The 18,975-nt window shown below is 37.9% G+C and overlaps 1 protein-coding gene across 19 annotated transcripts in view; it reads right to left on the bottom strand.

Moving 5' to 3' along the window:
* The window catches only part of MEMO1 (mediator of cell motility 1), a 140,423-nt gene that overhangs the window by 70,215 nt on the left and 51,233 nt on the right, over window positions 1-18,975 (bottom strand). For 15 of the 19 annotated variants that reach the window (XR_013526684.1, XM_054245069.2, XM_078349571.1 and 12 more), the window contains one exon: window positions 8,899-8,980. Coding sequence is in view for 7 of the 19 variants with exons in the window: in XM_054245069.2 (XP_054101044.2) it covers window positions 8,899-8,980 (82 nt within the window). In the remaining 12 variants the exon portion in view is untranslated. Of the gene's footprint in view, window positions 1-8,579; window positions 8,782-8,898; window positions 8,981-10,598; window positions 10,648-18,896; window positions 18,973-18,975 lie in introns of those variants that run through there. The other 4 variants (XM_054245067.2, XM_054245068.2, XM_054245061.2 and 1 more) reach the window with 3 other exon arrangements.

Here is an 18,975-nt window from a genome sequence, read left to right as displayed (position 1 = left end):
TGATAGTTTTACCCTCATACATATGTCAAACATCGAATTGTGTGGCTTAAATGTATACACTTGTATGCCAATCATTTCACAGTAAGGCTCTTTTTTAAAAATGGTCCTAATCTAAACTAGCTCAAGCTATAAATGGAGAAAATGAGACTCACAGCACTCTACCACAGCAATACGAGACAGTAGTGGTGCTCAACCAGGAGCTCAACAATACAGAACATACACTAAGCTCACTGAAATCATTGAGGGTCTTAATTAATGGTAGTCACTCTATCCCTATACCTCTGGTAAAGGAGCCTATCAGGTTGCCTCAACATAGCAATATTCTCACAACCCAGTTTTTATCTTAGCCAGAAGGAAATTCTTTAGCTCAGCATACTCAGTTTTGATATCATCCTGCACTAGTCTTAATACTAGAGCCTAACCAGAAGATCTATTTTATTCTGTTATGACTCCAATCTCTCAGTTCCTGAGACCTGACTGCCCACTGCTTCAGATTCCTAACACCTAGTTCTTGATCTTAACTGATTCTCTTACCAATCTAGAAGTAGGCCATCTTGCCTGTCTATGTGGACCTTAAAGCCACCGGGTCCATCTGGATCTGCCCAGGTCTATCTGAAACCTTAATGACATTTCAGATTTTCAACACTGCCTTGAAACTTTGCTCTCAGTTATCACTCATATGCCATCCCTTCAATGCCTTATCCTTTTATCTTAAAGTGCTCCTTCCATTTTATATCAGCTTTTCAGACTTCAGTTCCTCTTTATCATTCTTAAATTTAAAGGCTCTAATTCCCAATCCATACCCTGATCTCCAAATCAACCTGTCTTTCTAGTCTGAGTCTCTCCCATTTCTACCAATCCTGTTCCTGACCAAGCTCAGTTCTTTACATCCAGAAAGCCTTCTTACAAACACTGGGTTCTTCCCATCACTGCACTCCACCCTGGGTGACTTAGCAAGACTTTATTTCAAAAAAAAAAGACAAGAAAAGAAAAATCATTGGATTCTTGAAGTATGGCTAGGACAGAAATAGTAAGAGTACAAGGGTAAAGACATTAAGGAAGGGCATACAGACTAAAGGAAGAACATGAACAAATGTCCAAGTACATAATGTAGATGAGAAAATACAAGACTGGCCTGAGTAGAGGAAAAGAGTAATGATAAGCCAGAGTCAGGTAAAGGAATGTGGGCTTGATAAAACAAAACACTAAAAAATGCTGTGGGCTCTTGGGCAGGGGTGTGTCAATATCAAACTGTTATTAGTCCAGTACTGAAAAGCACTGGCACAAAACAGCTATTAGTGGCAGGAGAGTGTTAATAGAACCTCTCTTGGAAATTGTGGCAGTACTTGCCCAAGCATGAGGTACTAATGTCATGGTCTGGAACTGTATTAGTGCTGGTGGGAAAAGAGAAGCAAATGTTATAGAGTCTAAAAAAGAAAAATTGACAAATCTCAGTGACTGAGTATGGGAGATAAGGAGAATAATGATAATAATAGTAAGTAACATTTACTGACTACTTACTGTATCAGACACTCTTCTATGTACTTCAAAGTATTAAATTATTTAATCCTCACAGCAACTCTATGAGGTAGGAATTATTATTATTCTCATTTTACAGATGAAGAAACTAAAACAGAGAAATTAAGAAACTTGCTCAAGTCCACAGAGATAGCCAGTGACCAAGTCAGGGCTTAAGCCAGGACTGCCTGACTCTAGAATACATACTGTTACCCACCATAAGAGATCTTTACATGTTTGAAGGATGAAAGGAAGGAGTCTGTAGCATGGGAAAAGCAACAAGTCTGAAAACAAGAATTCTTACACAGCCATATACCCTAGAAAACTACAGGAAAGGATGAAAGTTTTGAAAACACAATTAGCTAAGGTAAATACATGATTAACAATGAAACTCAGATTTCATGGTTTCAGTCCATGCTGAAGCTGAAGGCGTCCAAGTCTGCTTGAATTAAAGACAAAACAGTTACAGGGAGAGAAGGAGAGTCTTAACTTGAAAAGGTCTTAACTTCAAGACTATACTACAGAGTACTGAAAAATAAAAAATCTTTCAGTGCACTGTGCTTCTTAACCCCATCACAAAGAACTCAACTTCATGAAAGGAGGAAGAAGATAATAATGAAGGAAGACAATTTCTTGTACTTTCCTTTATCCTAACCCAGAAACATGATAATGAAGAAAATCAGAGTAATAACCATCAAATCTCACTACAGATGCTCTTTTTCTAGCTCTTCTCTTGCTAACAGAATCTATGATTCTACATATATGTGGAAACAATGTTTTATCAAGAGATGGTTCATAATACAGGAGGAGGCTTCACTAAAAAATGGTTAAAGTTTTTTCTTCTGTCCTAATAGCCAGAACAATGAAAATTTAAGATATTCTAACATGTACTGTAAAAGTGTGTCCCACTCAGTCTTTTAAAATCTCTTCAAATCCTTAATGCCAAAAGCCATCCCCACTAGCTTTTCCAAGTCACTTTGCTTCCCAATCTAACATATCATGAAGGCAAATGCAAAATTATACTTAAAACCTACAATATTTTATTTTTATTAGTGGAACCTTGCCACTAAAAATTGATCCTTCTTTTAACAGGGAGTGCTTTTGCTTCTCCCTTTGCTCCTACACAGTAAACCCTTTACATCAGCAAGTCCAGTTCCTGACACCAGAATTTCTGTTTTCCTTGTGGAGCTGCAATCAAGTAAGGATGCAAAGGCCATTCACTGCTCATGAACATTTACTGATTAAGTGACAGTTTCCCACACAGCAAGGTTGCTGTGTGGGTATAATTCAAATTCTTACCTCAGAAAAGTGACCAATTACCACAGGACATGGATTTTCACTTGTTCATTCTGAGACCTTCAAGGTCACAGGTGAATAGTATAAATTGCCAATGCCAAGAGTCATAATAAAGAAATACTTAATGAGGATTCAACAAAGTCAGGTTCAATAGTCCTAGTTCTACTTAACAGTAGCAAAATACAAAATAAAAAGGTTGAAGTATATGAAATAAGAAACTGAACCAGAGGAAATGGAGAGATCTCCAACAATAAGTCACAAAATCTACTTATGCTAAGATCAAAAAAGCTAGAAACTAAATTAGAAAACTCCTCTGAACAGATGGGATCAATCTGATTGACAACTGGCCCTAAATAATTTGCAAAAGCAACAGCTTCCACATTGCCTTTCTCAATTTTATTTTGCTGTACCTAGTCTTTTATTCTTTTTTTTGTAGGCATTGCTCAATGGCCCTCAAGATTCGTTTTGATTTAAAAAAAAAAAATCAGTAGGAGCCAGGTGTGATGGCTTATGCCTGTAATCCCAGCCTACTCAGGAGGCTAAGGCAGGAGAATCACTTGAACCCGAGAGGCAGAGGTTACAGTGAGCCAAGATTGCGCCACTGTATTCCAGCCCTGGCGACAGAGTGAGACTCCGTCTCCAAAAAAAAAAGTCAGTAGATAATTATGCCCAAAAAAAAGTCCAAGTTATATCGTTATTATTCAGAATATCTTATTTTTACAAGGCTTTTAAAGTCCTTAATGCAAAAAGCCATCCCCACTAGCTTTTCCAAGTCACTCTGATTCCCAACCTAACGTATCATGAAGGCAAATACAATATTTTTACAAAATAGAATACAAAATACAATATTTTACATAATTTCTAAAGTACTTTAAGAGGTTTTAAAAGACTCAGTGAGACACAAAATATAATCTCAATAGATTCATTGTCTCATAATATACAGTAGTACAGTGCTGTACAGGTATGCTTCACTATATACAAACTGGTCTTCTCTATAAAAGCTTTTTAGCTTTTACATTTTTAAAACTAGTCTTTATATTAAAAGTAATAAATGCACATAGTAAAAAAGTCAAACAATAAAGAAGGTTACCCAATGAACAGTGAAAGTGTCCTTTCTCCCAAACTGCTCCTACTAGGTTAACTAATACCAAGTCAAACTCCTACTACGTTAACTAATATCAAGTTTTTTTTTAATGAATAAGGGGGGGGCCTTCAATATTCAAAGTACCTGTTTTAAGATAAAAAGAAATTCATCATGTTAACAACCAATTCTTTGATTGTGTTTTATATTTGTTAAGTTTCTCAACTGATGCATATCTGCACAGCTTCATTCTAGGGGTTGCTAACATATTTCTGCATGGTGTAAGACAAGCAAGAAGACTGGTAATCAAGGTATCTGGAAGTCATGTAGAAAGGCGTTTCAGGCCCGGAGCGGTGGCTGACACCTGCAATCCCAGCACTTTGGGAGGCCAAGGCGGGTGGATCATGAGGTCAAGAGATCGAGACCATCCTGGTCAACATGGTGAATGTCTCTACTAAAAATACAAAAAATTAGCTGGGTATGGTGGCGTGTGCCTGTAATCCCAGCTACTCAGGAGGCTGAGGCAGGAGAATTGCCTGAACCCGGGAGGCGGAGGTTGCGGTGAGCCGAGATCGCGCCATTGCACTCCAGCCTGGGTAACAAGAGCGAAACTCTGCCTCCAAAAAACAAAAAAAAGATAAAACTTGGCTATACTTAAAGTATTCCTAAGTTAACAAAATAAAAATTGCCCGTGAATGCATACTTACATATGTTTATTATACACTTATATTTGTTTTTATATGTTTATGTGTGTTTATTACAACATTTATGTTATATACAAAGTCCGTATATAACAGAAACACACCAAAGCCAATACTATTTTCATTTTAAAATCTACAGTAACTTGGAAATCAACATATTTGTAATTTAGGCTGAAACATTTCATTTCCCAGGTCACTCCCAATGATTCCAATTTTAAAATAATTACAAGAGGAAACAAGCCTGGCTACTTTTTAATGAATACTAGCCTCAACTTAATTATATGTTGATTCAGCTCAGTTCCCAAATTTAGGGCAAGTTTTAACTGGAAAGATAGCATACCATCAGAAATGAAAATAAAATGTCTCTCATGAGTTACTATAAAGAAATGATTATCAATCCATTGTTTCTTACCTAATCAAGGATCTCACTTAGGTAAATGCCCTCTCTTGTCCCTGCATCAATTTTTCCTTCCCTACTGACTCTCTTCATATACAAACACTTTAAAATCTCTCAAATGAAATAAAAATCCTCCTTAACATAGAGGTATTGTCATATTTCTCTGTTTTACAGCAAAGTTCCTCAAAAACTACCTATACCTATATCTTCATTGCCCTCACCTCTCATTCATTCCTGAACCTACTCCCTCCAATAACGCTTTCATTTCCACCACCCACAGAAACTTTTCTTCTTAAGGTCACCAGTGATTTCCACATTGCCAAATCCAATTAACAATCCTCAGTCCTTCCTGGCAGCATTTGATACAGCTGACCACTTTCTCCTCCCTGACACATTTTTCATCCTTTGGCCTCCCAGAGACATCACTCACTCTTGGTTTCCTCCTTCCTCACTTCTTCTCCCTTCAGTATCTCCTTTGCAAATGTTCATCTTCATTCTGGCCTCTAAAAAGTTGGCTAGTCCAAGGGCTTAGTCCTTGAAACTCTTCTCCTGACTATCTTTATTTTATTCCCTAGGCAACCTCTGTGATTATATATACTAATATAGCCCTTATTTCTATCTCAAGTCTGGTGCCACTTCTTTGTACTCCAGATTCATTTAGCCAGCTGCCCATTAGTAATCTCTGTTTGGATATCTAATAAGCACTTCAACATTAACAAGATCAAAACCAAAAACCTAGATTCTATATAAACACTTCAAAATCTACTCCACGCTTCCACTCATCTTCCCCTTATCAATATAAAAGTAATTCCATCCTTCTAGTTTCACAGGACAAAACTTAAAAATCATTTAATCGTGATTTTTTAAAACCACATCGTTATAAATTTTTTTTTTTTTGAGACGGAGTTTTGCTCTTGTTACCGAGGCTGGAGTGCAATGGCGCGATCTCGGCTCACCACAACCTCCGCCTCCCGGGTTCAGGCAATTCTCCTGCCTCAGCCTCCCGAGTAGCTGAGATTACAGGCACACGCCACCATGCCCAGCTAATTTTTTGTATTTTTAGTAGAGACAGTTTCACCATGTTGACCAGGATGGTCTTGATCTCTTGACCTTGTGATCCACCCACTTCGGCCTACCAAAGTGCTGGGATTACAGGCTTGAGCCACCGCGCCCAGGGTATCTCACTGTTGCCCAAGCAGGCGTACAGTGGTGCAATCAGACCATAGCTCACTGCAGCCTCAAACTCCTTGGCTCAAGGGATCCTTCTGCCCCAATCTACCAAGCAAGCAGGACTAGAGGTGCATGTGCCACCACACCAGCTAATTTTTGTAGAGATGGAGTCTTGCTTTGTTGCCCAGGCTGACCTCAAACTCCTGGCTTCAAGCAATCCTCCTGCTTAGGCCTCCCAAAGGGCTGGGATTACAGGTGTGAGCCACTGCCCCTAGCCAAGTGTCATTCTTGACTCTTCTTCTCCCTATCTTGTTGGCTCAACCTTTAAAACTATAATACTTCTCATCACCTCCACCTCAAGTCCACAGTCCAAGCCACTATCTCATCTCTTTTCTAAAGAGATGAGAAATAAGCCTCCTAAACTGGACTCCCTGTTCCCACACAATATAATATCCATACAGCAGCAAGTGTAATTCTTTACAAACTTAAATCAGACTATGTGACTCTACTGCTCAGAACTTGTCATGACTTGCCATATCACTCAGAATAAAAACCAAAATCTTTATGACTACAAAGTCTTTGCATGATCTAGCCCTCTGCCGCCTATCTCATCTACCACTCTTCCCCTTGTACTGCCGCTCCAGCTGCACTGACGTTCTTGCCTTTCCTCAAACACACTAAGCATCCTCATGCCCCAGAGCCTTTGTGCTTGCTGTTCCTCAACCTGAAACCCTCTTCCCCCAGGTAGCTGCACAGCTTGCTCTCCCACATCACTCAGACTCAAATGTTACCTTACCAGGGAGTCCTTTCCTTACTAATCCTATATAAAAAAGTAACTCTCTACTCATACTGTCACTCTCAATCCTCTATCTGCTTTATTTTTCTTCTTACCACCCATCACCACTTGACACAGAAAGTCAAGTTGTTTACTGCCTGTCTTCCCTAGTACCAAAATGCTAGTACCACAGAGTAGCAATTTTGATTTACTCAAAAAGCAGCACAAAGAGCACCTGGCCTTTAGTCATAAATGACTAAATAGTAGTAAGTTGTTTGCTAAAAGTTTGATAAAGATTCGGTCATTTAATCTTTGTTATAAAGCATGAAGGAGGTACTATTATTATTCTACCTTTACCAATGAGGAGCTAAAATCACAACAGATAAAATAAGTTGAATGTCACATAGCTTGTAAGTGGAAGTCAGGCTCCTGTACCCATTGAATGAGATCCAGTTAGATATACAAAAAAGGCATTTAACAAAATACTTGGTATATAAAATGCCTATCATTAATAGAACACTTCTAATCTAGGCTTTTTATGTGTATTTACTATTTACTCATTTAATTCTGATATTAATAAGCACTTATTATATACTGTCATCAATATTTACTATTTATCAGGGCACAAACCTTAACCTAACAGTAGTCACAAACAGCATGCTATGAGATAAATGACACAGACTGAACCTTCACTCTTCTCAGAAAAAAAATGCTACCACGTGTTTCAAACAATATGTTGTGAAGGTTAGCACTGGAAACCAAATAAAAATTAACTGAATTCATATCATACATAGACACACATCATCAACTAGGTATGTGCTAGCTTGCAGTTCTAAAAAGCAAACTCTCTACAATCTCTAAACTCTCTAAAATTTAAAAAAAATCTACTCAAAAATTAAGCTGTTATTCCATCTTATAGCATACTATGCTTAATATATCTTTTTCATTATAAATTAAAAATATCTGGATTAAATTAGATCTCTTTAATATTTAAAATAGAACTTACTCATTTACAGCAGTGACTATTATTATTGGCAAGTTTACCTAATTTAAATAACCCCTTTCTTTAAATGTCAGTTTTATTACCAAAAATAAATTTTGAAATTACTGCAACTGAGGAAATGAAGTAGCCAATCCTTTTTTTTTTTTTTTTTTTTTTTTTTGAGGTGGGGTCTTATTCTGTCACCCAGGCTGGAGTGCAACGGCATGATCTGGCTCACCACAACCTCCACCTCCCAGGCTTAAGCCATTCCCCCTACCTCAGCCCACACCCCCACCTACCCCCAGGAGCTTAGCTGGGACTACAAGTGCATCACCACCGCCCAGCTAATTTTTGTATTTTTAGTAGAGATGGGGTCTTGCCATGTTGCTCAGGCTGGTCTCAAACTCCTGGGTTCAAGCAATCCTCCCACCTTGGCCTCCCAAAGTGCTGGAAATACAGGCGTGAGTCACCGCATCCAGCCAAAGTAGCCAATTCTTTTATACTTAAGTTACAGTGAAAACCCACGGGAATTGTGGAAATTGCTGAATACAATTTCTTCAGCTCCATATAGACTTTAGTTTTTAATTTTTAGTTCAATCTGTAGATACTCATTTACTAATAAACATATAAAAGATTTTAAGTAGACTCTTAAAACTTACAGTGCAGACCAGGCGTGGTGGCTCAAACCTGTAATCCCAGCACTTTGGGAGGCTGAGGCAGGTAGATCACTTGAGGTCAGCAGTATGAGATCAGCCTGGCCAACATGGTGAAACCCCGTCTCTATTAAAAATATAAAAATTGGCCAGGCGTGGTAGCACACGCCTGCAGTCCCAGCTTCTCGGGTGGCTGAGGCAGCAGAGTAGCTTGAACCTGGGAGCAGAGGTTGGAGTGAGCTCAGATCACACCACTGCACGTCAGCCTGGGCGACAGAGGGAGACTCCTTAAAAACAAACAAAATTAAAAAATAAAAAAACTTACGGTGCAATAATGGCTCTAGCAGGTCTTTTTGTAGACTGTACTTGTGAAAGCCAACCTTCTAGCTGTGCATTCAGCTGCGGTCCTATAAAAAGACAAGGACAAAATTAGAGTCAGCAAAGCAGTGCACTACAGATACCCACGCATGGCATAAAGCCCTCATTGAACTTACGTGGGACTAAACTAGCTTAATGAGCAATAGGATCATCAGTTGGGATGTTAATGTTTAACTTTACCAACTATACAATAAGGCTGAATTCTGATTAAACAAAATTTGCTTTTATCCATTTACTTATTTACAACTGTCTTCATTTCAGAGCAACACAATGTGATTTACAAGTTGAGGCAATATTTAAACAAAATAAAACAGGAAATGAAAGATTCTCAGTATATGAAGAAGAAATAATTGAATATGTTATAGAGCACCAAAATCTGCTCTACAGATTAGTCACTGAGATGACATCCACGAAGGTAATCACTTCCATACCCAATCATCTTTTCTTCCGTCCCACTCCAGCCCCCTAGTCTCATGATGAAATTGACAACCAGCAACTACACTACCTTAAAAATCTCAATTTCAAGCATCTCAGCTTCTTTACTCATATACTTACATATCTTTCCAATTCACTACCAGAAACCTGTTAACTCCAACAGACCCTACAAATTTTTTCACTATCCTTCATCTCTCTTTTTTTGAGTCTCTAGTCTGAAACTCAAAAAAAATCCATCACAATCATTCCCTTACTTGAGGCCTCACTTCTGTGCTCCTCTCTCCCACCATCACAGTCAAAACATAGTTTAAAACCAACTTTCCACTTAACACAGTACTTTTACCTGAACAGCTGAATGAGACTAAATTCATTATTCATTTGCAATGCTGTATAATATTGTACTATATGAATACAGCAAAATTTATCTACTCACATCCCTACTTACAAATATTTTGGTTGTCACCAATGTTTAACTATTAATACATAATGCTACAAGTATCCTATGAACATCTGTTAACAGTTCTAAGACTTATCTAAAAGTAAAAGTGATGAATCAGACAGTGCACTGTTCTTCAACTCGACTACAACACTGCTAAGTTGCCCACTAAGGTAGCTGGATCAACTTATCCGTCAGTATAGAGGCAAATGAAAATTTAAAATAAGAGGCCTAATTCTACCTGTACTCCCCCAGCCTTTTTCTTACAGTGTTTTCTTTCAAAAACTTGTAAATTCTCTCTCTGCTCGCTTAGAGATGTATGTAAATCTTTGTAAAAGCTAGCCAGCAGCAGCCCAAAGCTGCCTTTCTCAAGGACCTAATGGCCATCTCTTTCAAATAAGATCATCAAAAGAGATGGTGCCCTTATCTCTCAGTTTCTACGGGAGGATAGGGTGCCTAACTTTGGCAGGCCATCTAGTTCCAAGTTGCAAAATTAAATCCTTTTATAAAGATATAAGTTCATTTTTCCTTTGAAAAAAGCCAATTCGTTCACACAAAAGGTCGCTCCAATTACCAAGTGAATTTAGGATAAACTATGTGTGGCAAAAGATAGTATCAAGTCCTCTTAGTTTAACACTATTTATTGTTTATCTTGAGAACTGGTTTGTAATGGGTTGTACCTACTTGGCTATATGTAAGGGTGAACATCCTTTTGGTCTTTGCAATCTCTTAGCAGATTGCTTGTGATACATGTGTCATTCTGGTTTAATACTTACTCAAAAATGAAATTGTTTCCTTTCTCTTCTGCCTCTGAAGATGTTTTCTGGGGGAAGCAGATTTCAGTTTTAATTGTATTTCATCATTGCTAACACAAGCTATAGTTAAAGGTTCCCATTCCTCTACCTCCTTCTCAATATTTGACACTGTCCACCATCAGAATTTTTCTTTTTTGTCAATCTGGGTATGAAATGGTATTCATTCCTTGTTTTCTTTTTATTTGCATTTCAATAATATCCACTGAAATCAAGCATCTACTGACTTAGAAGTCCTTCTGTATATATTTAGGATGTTACACATAAACAGGGCAAGTTTAAAATGGACAGTAAATTTGTAAATTGCCAAAGTACAAAAAAAAGTCTGACTCAGTGACTAAACAGAGTTCATCTTAAAATTTGAAAAAAAAAAACTTATACAAAGTCACTTCATAACTAACTCAAGGAAAAATAAATCACATGTCACATAATGACGTTTCAGTCAACAATGAACCACATATTCCGTAGTGGTCCAATAAGATGACAACAATGGGCCAGGCATGGTGGCTCACACCTGTAATCCCAGCACTCCGGGAGGCCAACACAGATGGATCGCCTGAGCTCAGGAGTTCAAGACCAGCCTGGCCAACATGGTGACAACATGGTCTCTACTAAAAACACAAAAAATTAACCAGGCATGGTGAGGAGCAGGTGTGCCTGTAGTCCCAGCTACTCGGAAGGCTGAGGCAGGAGAATCACTTGAACCAAGGAGGAGGAGGTTGCAATGAGCTGAGATTGCGCTGTTACACTCCAGCCTGAGTGACAGAGTAAAACTCCATCTCAAAAAAAGAAAATTGCAATACTGTATTTTCACTCTACCTTTTCCATGTTTAGATACACAAATACCATTTAGTTACAACTGCCTATGGTATTTCATACAGGAACATGCTATACAGGTTTGTAGCCTAGGAACAACAGGCTATACCATCTAGCCTTGGTGTGTAGTAGGCTATACCATCCAGGTTGGGCAAGTACACTCTTATGATGCTCAGACTACCATTTCTGGAGTGCATCCCTGTGATTAAGCAACACATGACTGTATTAACCCTGAAAAAGTCCACAACACAAGTTTACAAAACCAATATGAAAAACATATAAAAGCAAAAAAATATATACCTAAATTCATCGACCCCACTGCCACCAGCTTCACTGCTTTTAAGCACTAAACCAAGCTTTCATATGGCTACTTCTGTAAAAGAACCAATTTCTTCCCAAGGATGCTAAGGTAAGAGCCAAATTTCCAAGGTTCCCACTCATCTTTGAATAAGATAATCAAGCACACCTATTTATTACATATGGTTGCTTAATTATCTATAAAGTATCAAGTAAAAAGGTGAATCTGAGTTCTTCCACAGAGACTAGCCAATACTTGGCAATATGATATCCTTGATACATGAAAGATGTAGAAATATGTGCTTTGTTTTTCAAATACCACTGGGTTTAAAGAAACTCTGATAAATAGAAAAAGAAAAAGCATTGTTAAATCCTAGTAAAACTACTTAATGTTTGTGTGACCTTGCCCTTAGAGGGAAATTGGGCAATCACTTTTTTGGATAAAATAGTAAAATAGGTTCCCAAAGAATTAAACTAAGGTATTTCCTCAAGAAATAGATAAACAATGTGCTGCAGGAAATGCAGGAACACTTCTATTTGAATCCCACTGGACTCAAATATTTTCCAAGTACGTTTACTTGCCTGGTGACAAAACCAGACACTAAACACACACACATGTACACACACCTGCTTTTCAAGAATTCCCTTGCAACTATTAGCAGGACGATTCTAAACTAAGCTAATGAACTAAGGCAAAATGGTTTTCTGTACTTCTCTATTGCTGTTTAGCCTGCTCCTCCTTACTCCAGACAGAAGTCATGTGTTCTATAAACTCTTTTCAAACTTAATGAGTATGAACCATCTGAGAATCTTGTTAAAAATACTGATTCTGATTCTACAGTCATAGAGTAACACTGAGATTCTGCATTTTTTTTCTTTTTTTTTGAGACGGAGTTTCATTCTTATTGCCTAGTCTGGAGTGCAATAGTGCGATCTTGGCTCACTGCAACCTCTATCTCCTGGGTTCAAGAGATTCTCCTGCCTCAATCTCCTAAGTAGCTGGAATTACCGGCATGTGCCACAACGCTCCACTAATTTTGTGTTTTTAGTAGAGACAGGGTTTCTCCATGTTGGTCAGGCTCTAACATGCTTCTCAGGTGACAGCAATGTTGCTGGCCTAGAAGATACATTCCAGCAAGCACGATCAATGGTTGTCACAAAATTCACAAATCCAATTGTATACAAAGTTTCCGTTAGAGATAAAACCAAGGTCTAGATAAAGATGTATTTTAGATACCAGGACAAATATGTAAGAGAAACATTTCTCCACAAGGAACCCTTCTAGTATTGCTCAAACTATTCTACATATGTAAGTTAAAGAATGACCAACTGCCACAACCTTTTTCCATTCTTTTATAGGTAATACCTGCCTATTAGCACAATAAACTCAGTCCCACATGACTGGGTATAAAGTAACAAAAAGCAACACATAAAAAGCCAAATAGAAGTAGGCTGTTGGCACCTAGTGTTTCATTATTAATCATTCTGTGAAATACGTTCAAACAAAATTAAGAAACAAACTCATCTACAGTGAGAAATCTATAAATAATAAGATGAATAAGCCAGATTTTTTTAAAACAGTGGTTCCTGGATCTCCGATTTTCACAGACCAATAAAATTTCAAAAGAGGGTGTGGTGGCTCACACCTGTAATCCCTGCACTTTGGAAGGCCAAGGGAGATGGACCTCCTGAGGTCAGCACTTTGAGATCAGCCTGGCCAACATGCAAAACCCTGTCTCTACTAAAAATACAAAATTTAGCCAGGCGTGGTGGCACATGCCTATAGTCCCAGCTACTCAGGAGGGTGAGGCAAGAGAATTACTCGAACTCCCAAGACGGGGAGTTGCACTCCAACCTGGGCGACAGAGTGAAACTCCATCTCAAAAAAAAAAAAAAAAAAAACTCAAAAGAAATTTGGGGAACCAACAGAGCTTCCAATTTGTTTTGCTAAGAAAGGACATTTAAAACATAACCATTTATGTATCATCATCATTTCATAAAAGAAATAATCTAACACCAAAAAGCTAGAAGAACATAAATTTAAGATAATCTAAATCCTTTAAACTGAATAAATAAACCACAATTCATCAACTACAAGATGCCATCAATAACCAGAATATATAAGGAGTGCTAACAACTCCACAGGAAAAAAATCTAATAACTGGATCAAAAGTAGGCAAAAGATATGAATAGACATTTCTCAAAAGAAGACATACAAATGGCCAGGCGTGGTGGCTCACACCTATAATCCCAGCAGTTTGGGAGGCTGAGGCGGGTGGATCATGAGGTCAAGAGATCAAAACCATCCTGGTCAAGAAGGTGAAACCCCATCTCTACTAAAAATACAAAAATTAGCTGGGCATGGTGGAACACGCCTGTAGTCCCAGCTACTCGGGAGGCTGAGGCAGGAGAATTGCTTGAACCCAGGAGGCGGAGGTTGCGGTGAGCCAAGATCATGTCATTGCACTCCAGTCTGGGTAACAACAGCGAAACTCCATCTCCAAAAAAAAAAAAAAAAGAAGACATACAAATGACAAAGAGGCATATGAAAAGGTGCTCAGCATCACTGATGATCACAGAAATGCAAATTAAAACTACGATGAGATTATCACCTCGTCCCAATTAAAATGGCTTATATCTAAAGAGAAGTATAAAAAAAAGGAAGCCACTGTACACTGTTGGAGGAAATGTACAGTACAATCACTACAGTACAACCACCATGGAGAACAGTTGGAAGCTCCTCAAAAGAACTGAAAATTGAACTACTATAGGATCCAGTAATTCTGCTGCTGGGTGTATACGCAAAAGAAAAAGGAAATTAGTGTATTGAAGAGATATCTGCACTCCTATGGTTGTTGCCGCACTGTTTACAATAACTAAGATTGGATGCATCTTAAGTGTCCCTCAAGAGATGAATGGATAAACAAAATGTGCTATGTACACATAATGGAGTACTATTCAGCCATGAAAAAGAATGAGATCCAGTCATCTGCAACAACATGGATAGAACTGAAGATCATGGTGTTAAGGGAAATAAACCAGGCACCAGAAAGACAAACAATAGATGTTATCATTTATTTGTGGGATCTGAAAAAAAACAAACTCATGGACATAGTAGAAGAATGGTTACCAGAGGCTGGGAAGGGTACTGGAGGGTTGGGAGGTGGAGATGGTTAATGGGTACAATACGTGTGTGTGTGTGTGTGCGTGCGTGTGTGTGTTTAGAAGGAACAGGACCTACTGTTTGATAGCACAATAGGTTAGTGATTACTAATAACTTAATTGCTCATTTTAAAATAATTTAAAGATTATAACTGGATTGTTTGTAACTCAAAGGATAAATGATTGGGGGGATAGATACTCCATTCTCCATTATGTGCTTATTTCATATTGCATCAAAACATCTCATGTAAAGAGAGAGGAGAGAAAGAGAGAGAGAAGAAAGAAAAAAAAGAAAATTAATGGAAATAATTTAAAAAACAAAAAAATAAACTTATTCAGATATATATTATCATATAATTCCTGTGCTTATTATATAAAACACAAAACCAAAATAAATAAGGTATTCTTAAAATTTTCTTCAACATTCACTATCTGATCATTAAATTGCTTTTTACTCAGTCATCAGCAACCCTTGTTTTTCTATAGTACCATCCTTTGTATCATTAAGAGAATTCATGATTCAACATTTTTTCCAAAGTGTTTCTCTATTGCTCTGGTACTCTCTTCCAAGCCTCTGACATATTGCCCAAGTCTCAATGCAGTCCTTTTCTGATCTTATCAAAAGATATCACTGGAAGACGTAACAGAAAGTTTCAGTAAACAACCCAGGGATGGCACACCTTCCATAATTGGTACTTAACTGGCATGTTGACTAAAACATCAATGGGGTGATGTTGGTCAGTCATATCAGTAGGATTAACTACCAAAGGAACAGGCAGTGACAACTATCTTCCAAATGACAATTTTAAGCTGCCACTAATTGGAAAACACATCTCAATTTCAGAAATGTAAAAATGTGGGAAAATGTACATCTTAAAATTCATGAGATATAGTACCACTATGAAAACCCCAATCACTATGATGTCCTGATATTCTTTCTTTCAATGCAGAAAAGTGAAAAATTCATCAAAAATCAGCATTTGCGAACTACTGCTTCTCTTCAAAATGAAAAGTGTTTCTGAGAAGGCTTACCAACTACAAAATCTCATTTAAAACAAGTAACACTTCAGCAGCTTTCTCCAAATCCTTTCTCTCATTACTAATGCCCTACTATGATCACACACTTGGAATTTATTGCTATGCTTTTTACAAAACTTGTATCTTATTTTTAGATATATCTCAAGGGATGTTGTTTGTTGTTATGTATCTGTGATAGGGTTCATCACACACAAAACAGCATGCCCTTGGTACAGCACCTTAGGGAGTGCAAGAACTGTCACAGCAAGTCTGATCCAAAAACCTATCCAGAGCAGTATTGTATCGAACCAAAACAAATTTTAAAAGTTAAAATTAAAATAAAAATCATGCTGTGAAAAACACTGATTGCTCACCTTGATATAAACCTCAAGGTTAGGCTAAGTCCAAATATCTTGGATTCCTTATTATCTACTAATTTATGTACACTTTGTAAGTATTTATTTACATGTTTGGCTACACTGTATTTCAGAATACAATGGCAGGGGGCAATTAACAATCCCAATAAATAATATTTACTGTGTACCAACTACCTCTTAGATTTGGCCAATTAGAAATCACTTACTACTCTTCTGCCCACTTAGATAGTCTCAAAATTTTCAAACAGCTAAAACCAATTCCATTGGCCTTTTTATACCCAAAAGAGCTACAAATTTGGAAGATCACAGTATACTTCTTTCAGATCATTTAGAAATGACTAATCTGAAATGGGTTTAGCACTGATTCCCGTAACAGTCTGTTAATTTGGATACTCTCTTCCTACCCCATTCAATGTTTATAAATCAATTTCCGAGCTCTGTCAAACGCCACTAAATACTTTGATAATATCTGGTTGTAGTATCTTATCTAAACTATTTTTTGAGATCAAAATATTTATTTTTGCTTGCTATTTTTTCATTAGAAAAAAAAGCATGCACCGTACAGAAAACTTGGGGAATATGGAGGAGGGGAACTACAATCCCATAATTATGAAAAAATTACCAAAATTAATATTTTCCAAATTTCCTTCTAGTCTTTAAGATGATATACAATTCTGTAGCCTACTTTTACTTACATAACATTCTAGTATAAGCATTTCCCTATATTATAAACTCTTCAAAAACACTGTATGATTAAAAATATTTCCTTGTGTGAATAGATCAGTTTCCTTAAACATTAATATAAAATCTTTAGACTGTTTCCAATTTTTGTGTTATTATAAAGAATTCTGTAACATGTATCTATACTTATAAAGCTTTTTCCATATTTAAGATTATTTCTGGCCAGGCACAGCGGCTTACGCCTGTAACCCAGGTTGAAAGGCCTAGGTAGGCAGATCACAAGGTTAGGAGTTTGAGACCATCCTGGCCAACATGGTGAAACCCTGCCTCTACCAAAAACACAAAAATTAGCTGGACATGGTGGTTGCGCGCCTGTAATCCCTGCCTGCTACTAAGGAGGCTGAGGCAGGAGATCACTTGAATCCCAGAGGTGGAGGCTGCAGTGAGCTGAGATCATGCCATTGCACTCCAGCCTGGGAGAAAGAGCAAGACTCTGTCTCAATTTAAAGAAAAAAAAAGATTATTTCCTTTTGAGATTCTCAGAAACAGACTTATTATGTAAATTATAATGAACTTTTATATGACTTTTTTTTCTTCATTTAAGACGGAGTCTCGCTCTGTCACCCAGGCTGGAGTGTAGAGGCACCATCTTGTCTCACTGCAACCTCCACCTCCCAGGTTCAAGCAATTCTCCCACCTTAGCCTCCTGAGTAGCTGAGATTACAGACATGTGCCACCACATCCAGCTTACTAATTTTTAGTAGAGATGAGGTTTCACCATGTTGGTTGGGCTGGTCCCAAACTCCTGACCTCAAATGGTCTCCCTGCCTCAGAATCTCAAAGTGCTGGGATTACAGGTGTGAGCCACCCCGCCCAACACCTTTGTAAGATTTTGATACATATATTCAAAATGTTATCCAAAGCTGTATCCATTCAAAATCATGCATGAGGCATGAAAAGGCGTATTTCACCAAAATCTTGCTACTCTCCTGCAAATAATATTTTGAAAAATTAACTCATTTAACCTATGCCCCCATTTGATAACAACAAAATCTAATGTCCCACTCCTCAATGGTATTTGGCATTTCAAAATAAATATTCTGATTTTTTAAAATCAAAGCCAGTTTAAATTCCAAGACAAAAGTATTTTGACTTCTAAGATATTTATTTGCTACTTAGGAAATGTATAGCAACATGATTGTTGAGTCTTCTTGCCAGCCACATCACTAACACTGAAGGAACAGCTTGTATCTATCAGTCTTCACAGAAGACAAACCAATTTCAAGCTTACTGTGCTGCACTATGGTGTTGTTTTAAATTACCCACAATCCTGAAAATGTTCACATGCTCCTGCCTGTAAATCTCTTTAACTAATGAGGTATGATTTTTCATCCTTTTAGAAATCATCATTCTTGGCCAGACTTGGTGACTCACGCCTGTAATCCCAGCACTTTGAAAGGCCGAGGTGGGAGGATCGCTTGAGGCCAGAAGTTCGTGACCAACCCGGTCAACACAGTGAGACCCCTAGTTAATATAGCAAGACTTTGTCTCTATTTTTGTAAAAATTAAATTTTTAAAAAATCATAATTCTTACTCCTATAAGTCAAAAAGTGGTCTACAGACCAGAATCAAGTAATGTGTTTAAGAAAAATCCTTAGATTTTATCCCAGAGATGTGCCACCACAATCTCTGGGATGGCAACCAGGAATTTTTAACAACCTCTGTAGGAAACTCTGCTGCATGTTAAAATGTGAGGCTGGGCACAGTGGCTCATGACTATAATCCCAGTACTTTGAAAGGCCAAACTGGGAGGATCACTTGAGCTCAGGAATTCAAGACCAGCCTGAGTAACATGGCGAAACCCCATCTCTACGAAAAAGTACAAAACTTAGCTGGGTGTGGTGGCGCATACCCCTGTAGTACCAGCTACTCCAGGGCTGGGGCGGGAAGGTCGTTTGAGCCCAGGAGGTCAAATCTGCAGTGAGACCCTG

This window comes from Callithrix jacchus, chromosome 14 (genome assembly GCF_049354715.1).
Source record: "Callithrix jacchus isolate 240 chromosome 14, calJac240_pri, whole genome shotgun sequence".
NCBI lineage: Eukaryota > Metazoa > Chordata > Mammalia > Primates > Cebidae > Callithrix > Callithrix jacchus.
The sequence above is the reverse complement of the archived record's forward strand: the minus strand, read 5'-3'. Positions and strand labels throughout refer to the sequence as shown.